Source organism: Lampetra planeri, chromosome 30 (assembly GCF_965212315.1).
Source record: "Lampetra planeri chromosome 30, kcLamPlan1.2.h2, whole genome shotgun sequence".
In the NCBI taxonomy this organism is placed as follows: domain Eukaryota; kingdom Metazoa; phylum Chordata; class Hyperoartia; order Petromyzontiformes; family Petromyzontidae; genus Lampetra; species Lampetra planeri.
Genome location: NC_136136.1, coordinates 4,944,208 through 4,961,273, shown reverse-complemented (window position 1 = coordinate 4,961,273; position 17,066 = coordinate 4,944,208). Strand labels below are relative to the sequence as shown.

At 49.2% G+C, this 17,066-nt stretch overlaps 1 protein-coding gene across 1 annotated transcript in view; it reads right to left on the bottom strand.

Annotated features, from left to right (window-relative positions):
• The window catches only part of LOC144728739 (uncharacterized), an 87,382-nt gene extending 74,905 nt beyond the window's left edge, over window positions 1-12,477 (bottom strand). The window contains exons 1-2 of the mRNA XM_078608346.1: window positions 12,460-12,477; window positions 10,969-11,277 (exon numbers count right to left, since the gene is read on the bottom strand). Of these exons, the coding sequence (XP_078464472.1) occupies window positions 10,969-11,277; window positions 12,460-12,477 (327 nt within the window). The remainder of the gene's footprint in view (window positions 1-10,968; window positions 11,278-12,459) is intronic.
• Window positions 12,478-17,066: the final 4,589 nt, after the last annotated feature.

Sequence of the window (17,066 nt, the reverse complement as noted above, 5' to 3'; positions counted from 1 at the left end):
GTGTTGAATTTCCAGCGCTCGCTGTGAACCTGGAGATGAACACGGCCCGTGCACGCTTGAAAAGGAATCGCACCGTGATTCCATTATTCAACAATTTTTACAGTAACATTGGGGAGCGGTGGCGCAAAGTTTATCTCCATGTTCTGCGAACCTCGATTCAATTGCTGGCGAGTGATATTTAAACCGGCCGTGCACAGACACCAACTTGCACTGAGCGACGTGGTTAACTGTGGCTGACAACCTCCATGCCTGACAACGTTGTGGGGAGGTCTTCACCAGCAGCGGATTGAGAATGACCTGGACGTTGTGAATATTATACCGCAATAAATTACCGTACAGTTGTTTTTGTAATTTTTGTGTTGGTAGTGGAAACACCATACCTAACAGAAGACCCCTCCGGGTATTAATTAAACCGACAAGCAATTGGTCTGCGCTGAAACGCATGAGAACATCGCATCGCAGACGAACCAGTGGAAGAAAGAAAAACCCGAAGCTTATCCCACACACAGGGTCACCGATCCCAAAGCGCGGACCACACAGTGACCACCACTGCCCTCTTCGGTCGCTCGCGGGCAGAGTTTCAGACACATTCGCCCGGCTACTCCCTGAAGCTCACTCGCCAACCTCGATACGAACGTGGCCGATCGACCCCCCGTCATATGAAATGAGCTGAACCGCGATAGGTTCAACGCACGGCTGATACACGTGCCGTGGAGCAGCGACGTTATCAGTTCAGGGAGTGCGGCATTCGGTCAGGTGGGACCCCAATATTTGATTTGTCTCGCGCGGTCGTACCTAGGCTATGCATCGTGGCTCCTATTGCCCTAATCACATCGTTTCGCTTACAGTCTGGAACATGTGATGCTGTTGGGCCGCTCCGTCTTCACCAAATACGTGTTTTGTTCTGTTACACTGTTGTTAGAAACATTTCACGGTGGTTGTCAAGGGGGGCCTAACTCGTAGCTTTGGCCACCGGGAGAGGGGCATTGACCCCCCTGCCCCCATGTTCGTTACACGACTAGACCCATGGCGTTTCAATCGGTCTCTCCCATCTCCCAGGAAGGCTGGGGAGTGGGGAGGGGTTAGTGGTGGACTCAGGGCGCTAGGCAGTGAATCTCGTACAGCCGAACCGACGACCGAATTGCCCTTTGGCATCGCAGCATCTGCACAATGCAGAGAGAGAGAGAGGCGAGATGTGATCTTTACGGTTGCGAATGACTCAAACGCCAGGTATGAGCAGGCAGGACTCGCCACGCAACACACACGAAGAGCCCACACCCACGCATCCCGCTAAATTACACTGGCAGGTCACGGGAGAGATCATTTTCCAATTAACGTGCTCAATTTTTTGTGTTATTCCCCTTCCCCCCCCCCAACTATGCCGCATCATCCCAGGACCCAATCTAACCCTGCAACAAGTACATAAATCTACGAATTAACCAGTTAATTGGCAAATTAATCAGAGGCTGCCGGCATCCTGAAAAAAACCCGGGACGCACAATTGAATGCACATGCATGCGCCTTTAATTTTTTTTCCCCGGTCTCCACCCCCCCCCAACCCCCCTCCCCCCCACGGCTATATAACCTCCCCCTCTCCGCGTTTTCGGCTGTGCTCGGCGCACATCTACCGCGGGAAACCTTAACGCACTTTGATGAGGCCGGGTGGAAGGGGTCACGTCTGCAATTAGGGGCTGGCTGTGGCAGACGTCGGCCGGGGGAATCCCAGGGCGCTCGTAATTACGAGCGCTCCCACGAGGCAAAGAAATCACCGCGACCCCCTCCCGTGACTGCGCCGAGGAGAGGGTGGTGGGCGCGTGCGCGTTGTGCGAGTCAGCGCGCGTCCGCGTTGTGCGAGTTCTTGTTCGTGGGGAGTTGCGGAGGCTTCGCGCGCTGCACGACAAACGCGGCGAGCCGAGTTCGATTCCCGCTCAACGGCCAACAACAGTTGGACAATTATCTGAACCGGTCCTGGGCCTCCCCTAGGTCGACTCAGCCTCAAATGAGTAACTGGTGCGGCGTGTAAACATCGCCACTGGGGAGACAAAGGCGGCCGGGCGTGGTGCTGGCCATGCATCCCCTGGTGTGCCGTGCAGGTTTTCATAGGTGCTACTCGCTAACAGCACTTGCCCCAACAGTCTGTTAAGGCTATATGGAGGATATTGCCTTTGTTGTGAATGTACTCCCCTCATAGACACACACACAGCTCAAACTCACCACACGCTCACGTGCACTGCTCTCACACGCACACACACCACAACATACAAGAGAAGGATCCCCGTGTAGCCTTTAACATAATTTTGGGGCAAGTGCTATTAGTGACCACCTATAAAGGCGGACACGGCACAAGAGGGGGTGGGTGGCCAGCACCACGCCCGGCTGCCTTTGTCTCCCCAGTGGCGATGCTTACACTCAAAAGACAAAGATCCCCTGTATAGCCTTCATAGACTGTTGGGGCAAGTGCTGTTAGCGAGCACCTATTCAAGACCGACACGGCACACGAGAGGTTGGGTGACCAGTACCACGCCCGGCCACCTTTGTCTTCCCAGTGGCGATGATTACACACACACCTCACACAAAGTGCAGACACAGACACACACCTCACTCACACGCACACACCCGTAAATTGGCTTCAGATGCGAAGCGTGCTGCTTCGTTGAGAGGGGAACCCATTGCTCACGCTCTCTGTAAACTTACCGATTTGTAAACTTACTGATCCTCACTGCAAGTGACTTTAGCAACAGCAGGTGGACCAAATCGCAGCTTTGACATTCAAACCAAAAACTCTTATTCTTTAATTCTCAGAGACAGAATTGCATCCAGAGCTGAGCGAAAACCCAAATGGATTGTTCTGGCAATATTTTACAAAGTCGACCGCGCCAAGGCCATTAACTTTCCCAGTAAACACGCAAAGTTGGGATGTGGTTCGCACCGTTGGACCAACGTTGGCCCAACGCTAGCCCAACCTTTCATGTTTGCTGAGGTCACGACACTTTGGTTTTAAACCACAGGTGCCTGGAACCCAAATCGAAACCCAGGATCTCAGCATTGCCCGACGAGCACTCTAACCCCTTAGCGCCTGGTCCACTTCTACATAAATCACAATGATGCTGTGCTGTACGTTATTGGCTACGTAAACCCCTGATCCCTCTTCGAGTCAGCTGTGAGCTCCTTTCACTCTCCAAACGACAGCGCGGCGGATTGGCCCTGGGAAAGAAACACTTGGGACACACCGAAGTTGGCACCTGTGCCGTGAGTGCTCCGTTTCTTTAAAGCACTCACGCACGACAAAATCATCGTCACCGTCACTCAATTGTCAAACGCTGTGTGTGTGTGCTGTTTACGTTTGAAAATTGATTATTTGGGCTAAAATAATTAATTCATGCGAAAGGTCCGAGTTCAACCCTCAGGTTGTTCCAGTTCAAGTGTTTGTCGGCCTGTTTGCTACTTTGTTCATCGAGCAGCAAGTAGCAGAAGCAGCAGCAGAGACGCAGCAGAAGCAGCAGCAGCAGCAGCAAAGACGCAGCAGAGAGGCAGCAGCAGAGAAGCAGCAGCAGCAGCAGCAGCAGCAGAGAAGCAGCAACAACATAAAATCAGCAGCAACAGCAGCCGAGAAGCAGCAGTAGAGAACCAGCAGCAGCAGCATCAGAAAGGCAGCAGCAGCAGCAACAGCAGCAGCAGAGAAGCAGCAGAGAAGCAGCAGCAGCAGCAGAGAAGCAGCATAATCAGAGAAGCAGCAGCAGCAGGGTCACCCAGTCTGACCTGCCCTTTCAGAAAAATGTCTCTGGGCTGACGAATCCATTTCCTTCTCAGAGTTTGCATATTGCATTGAAATCAAAGCGCTGAGGCAGCAACCTTTATTCGCTCTAATCTTCGCGGTCTCGACGCAAGTCTCCACCGCGTGCTGCCTTTCCTGTGGGACGTTGGTGGTGGGTTGTGAGGGGGGGTCAGTGGGGGGCCGGGGGCTGAAGTGGGGAGCGGGCGGCAAAACGCGACGCCGTGATTAATCGCAGCCGCAGAGATTTCAAACAAAAAAAAACATCACTGTTGCGAATGCAATCACGGTAGGTGGCCTGGGGAGAGAGGCTGAGTCGGTGCCACTGGCACGGCGGCCTCCCCGCGATGTGGAAAACCCCGGGCGCATTTGGAGCGGTCGTGAAATCGCGGGGGCGGTGGAGGAGGGAGAGTCTGCGTCCGCTGCGAATCGCGGGGCCCTCGGTTCTCGCGCCGTGGCTCGCGTGGAAGTCCGCCTCCATATCGCTGCCGCCGCCGCGAAGGAGTCTTAGGTAATTCTAGATTTGAAGCTTTCGTGACTGCAAGGATTCATACTCTTAGTTCTTTCGGTAAAGTCACGTAGGTAAAAAATGAAATTAAAATTAATAAAAATAAAGCAATGAAATCACGACGTTTCGGAACGTCGTGATTTTATTGTTTTATTTTTACAATAAAATCACGACGTTTCAGAACGTCTTGATTTTATTGTTTTATTTTTACAATAAAATCACGACGTTCCGAAACGTCGTGATTTTATTGTTTTATTTTTATTAATTAAATTTCATTTTTTACCTACGTGACTTTTACCGAAAGAACTAAGAGTATGAGTCTTAGGTACCCCGTGGTCGTCGATTGAGTCCAGGGGGGGGTGGGGGGTTGGGGCAACTCCTGCGGCTCCGAAGCCGCATGCACCGCTCTTTAAGTGACTGCTTCCGTGACGTTGTTCATGAAGAACGTCGTGAGAATTATTTTATTATGTTTTATTTTATTATTTTATTATTTCCATTCTACGTGACTTTACCGAAAGAACCAAGAAGATGAGTCCCTGCAGTCACGAAAGCTTTCAATCGAAATTTGGACCACCGACCGTCTGGCATTCCACACGCAGTGCATTGGTGACTCGTGAAATTTTGAGCTTTTTTTTATTTTTAAGACCGAATTCTAAAAAAAATTCCTCTCCTTGTTTATTGTGGGTGCCGACCCCCTGGTTTAGTCCGTCAGGGCTGACACGTCAAGCCACTTGCTCGTTGAGAACCGCATCACACTCTGTGGGCGGCCGTGGGAATTGCTTGACCAAACTTTACCACGCTTGGTTGAGTACGAACCCGTACTGAACCAAGCATGTAGATAGCAGCATAGAAGTACAGCACAAAAATATCAGCTTTTTTTCTGCACCTCCGTCTGCTGCCGACCCACGGTACAGCCACGCAGTCGCCTTACAGCGAACCTGACATGCAACGGTGGTGGCCATGCACAGCGATATCCAGGCCCGGCCCACCTGCTTAGCTTGCGAGCTGCAAATAGCTCTGACAAGCACAGGTAGATAAATGAAGAAACATATTTTACATATCGTTGGCACATTAACTGTTGCGAGTTAACATGCCGTGACGTGTACAAGCTGGTTGCCGCCAGTGTTATTCGCCGTAAAGAATTTAAGAATACAATTTGAGCAAAGGACGCCGTGGCAGGCGTTTACATAAGCACCTACCACTGTGTTTCAACAACAACGTTTCAGGGAAGAGACCTTTTTCAGAATGGTGATAGGAATGAAAAAAAAACAGTCACAAAGAATAATTTGACTGGTTTATAGCTGGCGAATGTGCGTGCTATTTTACAATAACGATGTTGCAGAGTTGTGCGCCTTTTGGCGTCATCTGGTCCAACCCATGTGAGACTAGGCTCTAAGGAAAGCTGTCTCGGGTGTGGACCAATCAACTTCAAGGACAGTGCATACATTATCAGAGTTATGTTTTTTGTTTGCATTATGACTGCAGGTATTGTGGTCTATGCAAACATGACTCCTCGTAAAAAAAGGTGTCAGTTTAGTTGTCAGATAAAAGGGTAAAAAAACAATTATCATATTTTTTACTGGCAAATGAGGTACCAATGGTGTAAATGCTTACCCCGAGCTCTCATACTCTGATGGTGCATTGTCTTTGAGTTGTGCACCTTTTGGCGTCATCTGGTCCAACCCATGTGAGACTAGGCTCTAGGGAAAGCTGTCTCGGGTGTGGACCAATTAACTTCAAGGACAGTGCATACATTATCAGAGTTATGTTTTTTGTTTGCATTATGACTGCAGGTATTGTGGTCTATGCAAACATGACTCCTCGTAAAAAAAGGTGTCAGTTTAGTTGCCAGATAAAAGGGTAAAAAATCAATTATCATATTTTTTACTGGCAAATGAGGTACCAATGATGTTGCAGAGGTTATGGGAGGGTTCGGCTTACAGAATATAACCCGCTGAAATGTTTGTACGGCACGAACTCTCGCGTTCAGGCGCACAGCCTACAGAGGGAACCCTCTCACATCCAGACTCGGCCAGAGATCACCAGTTAACCGCGAACAGACACATGGTGGATTGATCCGATACATCGTGAACCCATTCATCAAGGGGGACTATCAGTCGACCACGTGCTATGCAAAGTGGCAACCTTGCACTCACTAATTTTTTTCTTTCAGAAATAACAATTTTTAAAATTCCGCACCATTTTTTTTTTAAATCAGCCCTCCCAAACATGTATTACAGCCGTCCTCAAAGCAAATTTCCACCCACCACATATGTAGATGTGGTGTATCCAGGTTACATTCTGCCAAAGCCAAAAAACAAAGCCATCGTAAGACATCACATCATCGCAGCCCCGGGCAGCTCAAAAGTTACAGTGCCCTGGGCCAGGCAGATAGATTGCTTGTGTGCGCAAGCAAACGCCACGTGTCACAGAAGCAGCAGAAGCGTTATGAATCACCGCATTAAAATGAGAAGCACTCATTTTAGGCAGGACGGGGACAAAACATTTTTTTAGACGCAACGAACATTCATTACCCAAACGGGTGCCGCACATGGCTTCGTGTTCATCCCATTCCGAAACCACGTTCTGCCTTTCTGCTTCCTCCTTCTCCGCCTCCACGTTACGAACTCGGTGAAACGTAAAAGCGACTCCCATTGCTATGCAAATTGCCGCGTCGCGGCAACACGAAGCGTACATTGCCCCCGGTTAGAGTCAACCTCATCGGCCGCGCAGAAAGTATCGGGTGCCGCATCTCGGCGGCGGCGCCGAATCTCATCCCATTCGCATGGCCGACACGTATTGCCACCAGGGCCTCTCCTCCCTCGGCCGATGTCTGGTGCCGAGCCAGAATCTGCGAGCGAATGGGAGTAAATAATTGCGCCTGTCCCTGACCAAATACGGACTTGCCAAATGCACATCCGACACCGTTTGAAGTACTGGCCTGAGCTAAACTCTTTTTTTTAACCTTTGTTGTTGTAAAATAAATAAACACACGTTAAATGTGCAAACCTCCTCCTTGAGTTGCACGGCGCAAGGATCGCGAGCTAGAAGCGTGTCGCAAACCGCCCCAATTAAATCTCGGCAACAGGTAAGTGTTAATAGGTGTCTCCCTGCCCAAACCAGCGTGGGACATTGGTCATCTACATTCGTCGTGGCACTGAGCCAAAGTTTGAAATGCCACGTTCCTATGGCGGGCGAGTGCTTTGTATCCTACAGGTCGAGCACATTTTTAGTGCGTGTGTTTAAATATGTCGGCTTCGTGGGGGGGGGGGGGGGACGCCCAGGAATGATTCAAATATTCGTCACCGATGTTGTTTTGGCTGTGAGTGGGAATCCAACTCGGGTGGCGGGGGTTCGTAGCACGGTGCGCAAACCACTACACTGCCGCTCCCCTGTGGGACACACGTGAACACGCGCACGCCTGCACGCAATCTTAGCCTCGTTTAAAATCAGCGCGTTCTACAAATCTCGCGGTGGGGGTGGGGGGGGAGGCGTTTGACAATCATCGGGCAAGTGCGGCGTGCAACGATGCAAGATAAAATTTGCATTTGAACGGCGGCAAACTGTTTTTCGGAGGAGCAATAAGCAGAAGAAACGAGTTTTTGCATGGGAACTGGGGAACTTGGTAAAATCCCCGCGCAAGACACTCGGTGGAACAAACGCGGCCGTGGCTTTTTGGCTTTTTTTTATGCACAGGAGGTGTGTGTTTACACCGGGCGGACAAAGCGCTGGGCGGAGCGGGACACGGAGAACATGACCAGTGCGGAGAGGGCGCCTCAATAGACTCATTGTAGCAGCATAATGACGCAGCGACAGATGGGCGCTATTCTCCCCAGAGAGAGAGAGAGAGAAAAAGCCACCCACGGACCATCTCATGACACAATTTACTGCCCCCCCCCACCACCTCAGTCTTCCTCTTTCCCAATGTGTGCATGTGCAACAAAGACAAAGATCCCCCGTGTAGCCTTTTAACAGACTGTTTGTGGGGGCAAGTGCTGTTCGCGAGCACCTATGAAGGCCGCGGGGTGGACGTACGTACACACACACGACGCACACAAACGCACACAAACGCGTATTGTGTTTCGATTATGGCAGGGTCATTGTGTCTTGTGAGAACGGAGTTTGAATGGCCAAGACGTGTGTAAAGCAATGCTTCTCGTGTGTAATAGCCTACAACGGTATTAGCGCAGATTAAGCAATGATTGAATTAATGAATACAAAAAAAACAATTACGTTCGGAGTCAATTCGCCAGAAAACAGGGAAATATACAATAGGATAACGTTTCGAGCCATGACCCTTATGCCTTTGCCTTAATGTTTTGATTCAAGGGGGCAAGAGATTCATATAGGAGTTCTGGATGGAATGGTGGCAAATTGGTTAGCGCACTGCGCCATGAACCTCCCCCCCACCCTTGGGTTAAATTCCCATCCACGGCCAACATCAGCGGCGAGTGATATCTAAAACTAAACTCTTTTTTATTTTACCAGGTAATGCTCACTGAGCTACAAAGCTCTCTTTTTTTATAAGCGATCTGGCCACAAATTGTATCTCATCGAAACGGCTTATCACGTGGAGATCTATAACAACCAAATACTCTAAACGCATTTTACAAAATGTGGAGGGGAAAACCTGGAGAGAAATCCACGCGATCACAGAGACATGCAAACTCCAAATATACAGCAGCAGGCGTCAGGGTCGGGATCGAACCCACGACTTCCTGTATACCAGGCGAGGTAGTTAACAACTCGCCTGGAGCAGTCCTGGGCATCCACAACTCCAGCAAGCCGCACTGACCATAGAGTTGAAATATGGTCAAACATGCATCGTAAGAACAGGAGTATTAATCCCGTTAACATATATATGTGGAGTGTCATAACAAGTAACGATACATTGTCCAACGTGCCGTAGGCGACAGCCAGGGCTACATATCAGCCGCGTCTGTCCGATTCAACAACACCCGGGACACCACATCAAGTATACCCTCTCGCTATGGCTTGTGAACTCGTGAGTCACGTTGCCTCCTGCTCCATTCTTTACCAGCCACCCGGAGAATAGTCGGTGAGAAATCAAGCCCCTGGCAACCGCAATACACACACACACACTCGCACACACACACACTCGCACACACACACTCGCACACACACACTCGCACACACACACGCACAATGATACAATGCATCAAAGGCTGCCCATAATGACTGGTGTGCCATTGTACTTGCTATACAGGCTTGTGGGCAGTTGCAGCGGTGGTGGAGATTGGCGGTGGTGTTGTTGTTGGGGGTGTGGTGGTGGCGGCTGTCCCTTTGTTTTACGAGATGTATTCGGTAACGGGGACGGGGTCAAAGTGGTGACATCTTATTCCTGGGGAATTCCACCCCCGCCGCCACCACCCCACCACCCTCCTCCCCTACCTCCTTCACCCCTCAGAATTAATTATCGAATCCTCCGGAATATAAGACGCACTCCCCTGTGTTATTTAAAGGAAACGTTTGTTGGAACGTTCTCACATGCCCCTACTGGACACGTGTGAAAAAATAATTTTATAGCTCATCGGATTCCTCCAGTATTAATGAATATTCTCATTCTGATCTGGTTAGGTAGATGTGTGTGTGAGTGTGTGAGTGTGTCCAACTTTCATTGACACCGGGCACAATGTTGGAAGTGCGTCTTACTTTCCGGAGAATACTAATTCTATCTCAATGACATCGTCACAGGTGAGATCTCTGGCATGTCTCACTCTCACCGTCTCCTCCTCCCCGTGGGTTCGTGTCCCGATGCGCGTGGGACAGGGTTGAAAGCAGCGGCTTCTATGAAATGTGAGACCCGAGGTTTCTTGTTGACGTGAGAAAATGGGCCGCCGAGCGAGCGGCAATAACAACACCGATGCCGTAGTAAGTCCGGTGGCCATGGCCGAGCGGGGGGGGGGGGCAGACGCCAACTTATAAAGAGGGGGGGGGGGTTCAACGGAGGAGGGATTTAGTAGAGTGGCGATGATGGGGGGGGGGGGGGTCTTTCAGTGCCCGTTACAACCACACCACCATGGTTGAGTTTGATTTCAGTAGAACTTAATTAAGCTCTGCTGAAATCAACCTCGACGCACATAAAATACTGTGTGTGTGTTGAGTTTTTGTTTTGTTTTGCGTTGACCCGGAAAATATGGCCGCACACAGGCGCACCAAGTCCAGTTGACCTGTCGCTATGACCGTGGCTACCTGTCACGTGCCGCCCACTTCGTCAGTCTAACTCGAAACCCGAACGATATTCAGCGAGAGATTGCTGCAGTAATCCTCGCACGCAGCCAATGGCGTTGGACACAAAGGCAAATACTCCTCTAATAGCCTCAACAGACTTTCAGGACAAGTGCTGTTAGCGAGCACCTATGAAGGTTCGGCAAGGTACGCGAGGGAGGGGGGGGGCACCACGCCTGACACACACACACACACGCACGTGTAACGTTCGCTTTCCGTTCGCATGTTTTGTCAGGTAGATAGAAAATAAAAATAAATTAAAATTAAAAATAAATTAGAATAAATGTTACTTTTTTATTTTACTTTTATTTTCTATCTACGTGACTTTACGGAAAGAACCAAGAACATGAATTCCTGCAGTCACGAAAGTTTCAAGTCAAAGTTTTTGCTTTGTCAGCTGTGCAGCTCATGGGCTCGCCTCGTGCACGGGGCCACGTACCGGCCACGCGAACCTGAAGGGGATGCTCACGCGTCCGATGTTGGGGCCGCTGAGACTATTGAGGTCAAAGTTGTTTCCTCCGATCACCGGGGTCGAGGCGTTCCCCAGGACGCACGGAGTGGGACGGCCGGGCGAGGAGGCAGCCTGATACTGACGGACGCACACCGTGAAGAATGTGTCGCATTGCTCCGCGCACGCTCGGCCGCCTTTGTCTCTCTCGCCGTCGCAACACTCGCCGCTGAGCAGCTCCCCGCGGGGGCTTCTGAAGGTGCCGATTTGCAACTCGAAGATGCCCGATGGAGAAGCGACCTGCAAGAGGGGGTGGGTGGAGGGGAGGGGGGTCGGAGGTTTTGGAGGAGATGGAGGTCATTGTGGGATGTGGGAGAAGGTGAGTGCAGGCGGTGAGTGTAGGCGGTGAGCGGTCTCAGAGATACGCGTGGCACGTGCAGACAGCGGATGAGAGATTCTTTGAGCGACACGGAGAGACATTGAGAGGGACGAGACGAGAGAAGGAGGTGGAGGGAGACGCACAGAGGCGTAGAGATGCAGACAGACACGCGGGAGAGACACGGCGACGTGCAGATACAGAGAGGCTGGAAGGAACACACACAATATAGAGGAAGATATCGAGAGAAATAAAAGTCCGACATACAGGAAGACAAGGAGAGAGAGAGAGACACAGAGTAACGCGAGACAAAAACAAGGACAGAGACACGGAGATCAATAAAGAGATGGACAGACACCGAGAGACACACACACACAGACGCGAGACAGATGCGGAGACAGAGACTCACACACAGAGAGAAAGAGACACAGAGACAGACACTGGGAAACGGGGAGGGAAAGACAGAAACGACGGTAAAAAGAGACATGCACGGATAATGACTCGGATAGACGCAACGACTCGGAGGGAGACATGGAGACAGACACAGGGACACGGGTGGTCGATACTGACACATGGGGAGGGCCAGCCACAGATACACAGACATCGACAGACACGGAGATAGTCATGTAGGGAGAAAGACACGGACTCAATGAGAGACAGAGACACGGAGAAAGGCGAAGAGACACAGATATAGACACAAATACACGACAACACGGAGACACGCACATAGGAAAAAACTGATTCTTGCATATAGTGATCAGAGAATCGACACAGAGACATCTGGGAGAGATACGGAACATTTATTCTGGGGGCACGTTTACATGAATTGCATATAACGTGCAACATGTTACACACGTGTATACGGTGTATGACCAAGGGGACATGTGGTGCTGCTTATCTGAACCCTGAAATGATTGTGACTGCCTGTGTGTCCGTGCCTGTTAGGGAGCCGAGTTCAATTCCTGCTCACGGCCAACACCAGTGACGATTATCTGAACCGGTGCTGCGCCTCCCCTAGGTCGACTCAGCCTCAAATGAGTACCCTGTGCGGTGTGCAAACATCGCCAATAGGGAGACAAAGGCGGCCGGGGGTGTTGCTGGCAAACCACGCCCTCGCGTGCCATGCCGGCCTTCATAGGTGCTCGCAAACTGCACTTGCCCCAGCAGTTCGTTAAGGCTATACGGGGGATCTTTGTCAGTGTCTGTGTGTTAGTGTCGCGCAGTGAACCCGGCGACTGGAGTTCGATTGCCGGCCACGGTTAACATCAGTGGCGAGTGATATCTGACCCGCAATGACCGGCGTAGTGAAGTATGCACGACGCGGTGTGTGTGTGTGTGTGGGGGGGGGACTTCATCCAGCAGTGGATTGACAAAACGTCTGTAAATGTAGAACGATGTAGTCGGTGTCGCGTGTGACAGCTGTGCGCGTTTTCTTAGCTCGTGTTTTTGTATCATTTGCGATGTCTTAACGATCAGTAATTATAATTTCAAGTTTTAACGGTGAGGCAACATTTGATAGGTTCACCGCTGGGGCGGATCATACGGAGCATTTGTAAGCGGATTCTTCTTAAAGCAAAGTAAGAAGGCCGGAATGCGCGTGACAGGAGGTGGGCAACCCGCGGGTCCGGTCCTTTAAAGTGACCGCTTCGTGAGCGTTATTCATGAAGGGCCCACCACCGTCTCGCGTTCACCACCACCACCCACCACCTACAACCACAGTGCATTGCCGCTCTTGAAATATTGAGCTGTCGTTTTTTCTGTAACCGAATTTCGGGTGAGTAAAAAACAAATAAACGGCTCATGTTGTTATTTTGCGTTGGCGATCCGTGCGCGTGCCCTCACGAGCGAAAGCAAACAAGTTTCGGTTTCATTCATTTGGTATAGCCCTGTGAGCCATTCGGCTCTTGAATCGGGTGCAACCGCAACAAACAAAAAACAAAAACATGAACAAGAAAAGATCTTAAAGTGACATTGGTCGAGTCATGAACACAGATTCGACCCTACTGCCCGTTTAACACGTAGGCTTTCGCGACGAATATTATTCATAATCACCGTTTTTGGGTTTAGATCGCGTTATTTATAAATGTGTCGTAACCCTCCACCACCCGACACGGCCAATCAGTAAAAACGTGTCACGTTGACAAAAGACAAATAGTTCACTGCGTTAGCCCACCGGTGTGTTGAAGCGTGAAACCACAACATTTACAATTTGAGTAGCACGACGTTTCGCTGGTAATTGCATCCAGTATCATCGTGCAATTCGCCCGTGATCTCGATTTCGGCTCTCGAACCTATCGAGAGCATCAACCCCTGGAACCGACTCCAGGCGAAACGAATCGACATTCCGGGCAGTAAAGGTTATTTTTGCACGTGTTTTTTTTAAATTTCCGATTTGGTTATTCATATTTATACACTCGACTATATATATGAGTGTGTGTATTTTTGTTAAATGTCAGCTCTCTGTTCATTAGAGGATTTCGTGAGAATGCGTGTCCGTCGTTCGGACAATCAATATTGTCCGAAGACTTTGGAGTGATAATGAACCTCTAAACACAGTCGCCTCTAACTTAACATTCAGCGTAACCTGTTCGTCTTTGTAATCTATAAACACAACCTAATTCTGCCACAGAACAAGTTGGAGATGCCGTGGTTAACCGTGGGCTGATATATACAAGAATTGTAGATAAGCAAGTAATACATCTCTCCATCCCTACACGTAAATATATATCTTGTCACTTATATTCTCCACGAACACGCTCATGGTTATCCTGTATGAATATTATGTTTTGTATGTTATTCTCTGTAGTGTGCATGTGTCAGCCTTGCGACTAACCATACAATAACCCGTCCATTGCCAGGGCTATGTGCAAGCTAGTGCCTTGCCCAGTGTGTGTGTGTTAAGCATGTATCCTAGTTTCCTACTTGACGGAATTGAAAAGTTTCTAAATGATTGTGAGTGTCTGTCGGGTGTCTGAGTGAGCGGCTGACTTTGGAGACAACTCTTACCTGGGTCCAACCGAACATGAATGCGGCTCCCACAGCGGCGAGTAGCACAGCACGGACGTAATCCATATCCGAGGCCGTGCTCCAGCTTCAAACCACCAGGAGTGACCGCCGTCAGCAACGAGATGTTTTTATTTTAGAACAAGGACCGTAGCGACGGTGGATGGCACATCAAGCGGGTGAACGGCGCTTCACGGCACCTCCTGCAGCAGCAGTCAGCCGCTTCGCATGAACGACCGTCTTGCGAGAAGGGAGTAAGAGACGGAAACCATCCATGTGGAACGCAGTTGGCAGACAAGGCGAGTCGAGGAGTCTCTGTGCGAATCACTCGCTAGGATCGCTCCACTGAAGGTCGGCACCATGCACGGTTGCACATATGGAGCAAGCAGGTATACATACGGCCACACGCACACACACACACGTGCGTGTACACGTGACCACGGGTTACACGTGTGTGTGTGTGGTGTAGAGTTATTGAAGAAAGCAAGTTCGACACGAGCTCACAGGCAGACACACAACTCTGCACTTGGCTACTCCGTGCGCATGTCCGCTATCCCCGTGTTATTAATGAACCAGGGGTAAGAGTTGGGGTGACGTGGGGGGGAGGGAGGAGGAGGTGGTGGCTGCTGCTGGTTGTGGTGGCTGGTTGGATGAGTGGCTGAGTGGATGGGTGGTGGGTGGGTGAGTTGCGAAGCTGCGGCGGAGTGCTATTTATGTCGGGGTAATTTGGGCTGCGGTGGCATTTGGAATGCGCACTGCGCTTGAAAAAAGGTAAACATCACTCAACTGCCCTGGCTGTAACTCTTATCCGAGGCTCCGCAGATGCGTGAGGGGGATCCGAGTTAAGTTTGAGTGGCGAAGATAACGAGGTAGATAAATCGGAGTGTTGGTTTGTTGAAATATTCAGCGGTTAGCTTAAATGCAACGAGCTCAAATCGCGATTCATCAAACCGCTGAACTGTTGTCCAGAATACATCATGGATCATCATAAACTGTCCGTCGATCACATCCAGAATCAGAACATTTATTTATACTGGAGGAATTCGATGAGCCATAAAGCTCCTTTTTCACAAATGTCCAGTAGGCGGGTCACATAACGTTATAACAACACAATCCATCTCGCTCCTGAACATGAACTGATCTTCTTAGGTTGTTTCGGTAAAGTCACGTAGGTAAAAAAAATAAAATTAATAAAAGTAAAATTAAAATAAAATAAAAATCACGACGTTTCGGAGGCAACACAAGCTTCCGTCTTCAGGTGGGACCGTCACAGCACGACTGCTGTATCTTACTTGATGCATCTTACTTGATGCATCTTACTTGATGCAGCAGTCGTGCTGTGACGGTTCCACCTGAAGACGGAAGCTTGTGTTGCCTCCGAAACGTCGTGATTTTTATTTTATTTTTTATTTTACTTTTATTAATTTTAATTTTTTACCTACGTGACTTTACCGAAAAAACCTAAGAATATGAATCCTTGCAGTCACGAAAGCTTCAAATCTAGAATGAACTGATCTCATTGCTCATCCGCGGCTGTCGACCCGACATGTCGGGCGTCTTCGCTTATTTGGCTGTCATTCCGCCACAAAATCTCGACAATTGGCCATCGCCTTTGCGGTAATGTGGCCCCACCTCAAGCCTCGACAGTAAATATGAATACTCTTAGTTTTTTCGGTAAAGTCACGTAGGTAAAAAATGAAATTTAAATTAATAAAAAAATAAATGAATATATATCTTTTTTTACATTAAAATTAATAAAAAAAATATATGTTTTTATTTATTTAATTTTTTACCTACGTGACTTTACTGAACAACTAAGAGTATGAATCCTTGCAGTCACGAAAGCTTCAAATCTAGAAGTAAATATGAAGTCTGATTTACGTTCGTTTCGATTCATGCGTTCTTCGTCTTTCCTGTCGGTGCAATTCCCAAGCGTGTCCCTGCGATTAGAACAGGTTGGCCACGTACGGTGCAAAAGAAGTTCTACACACGTACCTCTCCAAGCCCAGCTCCTTGCAATGCATGAACTTGACACTTCGCTCCTGTAATTATTTTTTAGAGAAGTTTGTCAACCCCCGTTAGAATTTTGCATGCAGATTAGATATTTTAAATGTTTATTTTATGGGAAATGTATTTCAAACGTGTTCATTGAATTTTAGACTGTCTCAGGTACAATTCAAGAATCAGCACAAAGACGCCAAAGATAAAGGTCCCCCGTATAGCCTTAACATGCTGTTGGGGCAAGTGCTCTTAGCGAGCACCTTTGAAGGCCTGTCACACATCCTCTCCTGGATGTGATTATCGCCGCCTAGCGACCAAAAGCAGAATCACAATTTCACGCCACCCATTTCAAAGTCACGCTGAAGCCTACTTTTTCAACATTTACTTTGCATATTCAAGCTCGCATTTTCATTTGACTCCCGTTAAGGCCTTTTTGCAGCCCTTGAATGGTGTTGTCCACGTCGACAAAATGCTGAAATAGTTAACTTTTCTCGTGGATTTTGAACATTGGGTAGAGTAATGGCCAAGAACAGTGCGTTCACTGGCTACGGAGGTTCATGGTTCGAATTTTAGCGTCCGTCCCAATTAACACGTTCCTTTGGAGTGGGTAGGTAGGAACTTGGTTGGACAGCGCATTCGTGCACGACAGACATACAAATAATCCCTGGTGGGCAGTGTGGAACCTGTTGTTCCTACCTGTATTAGTGTA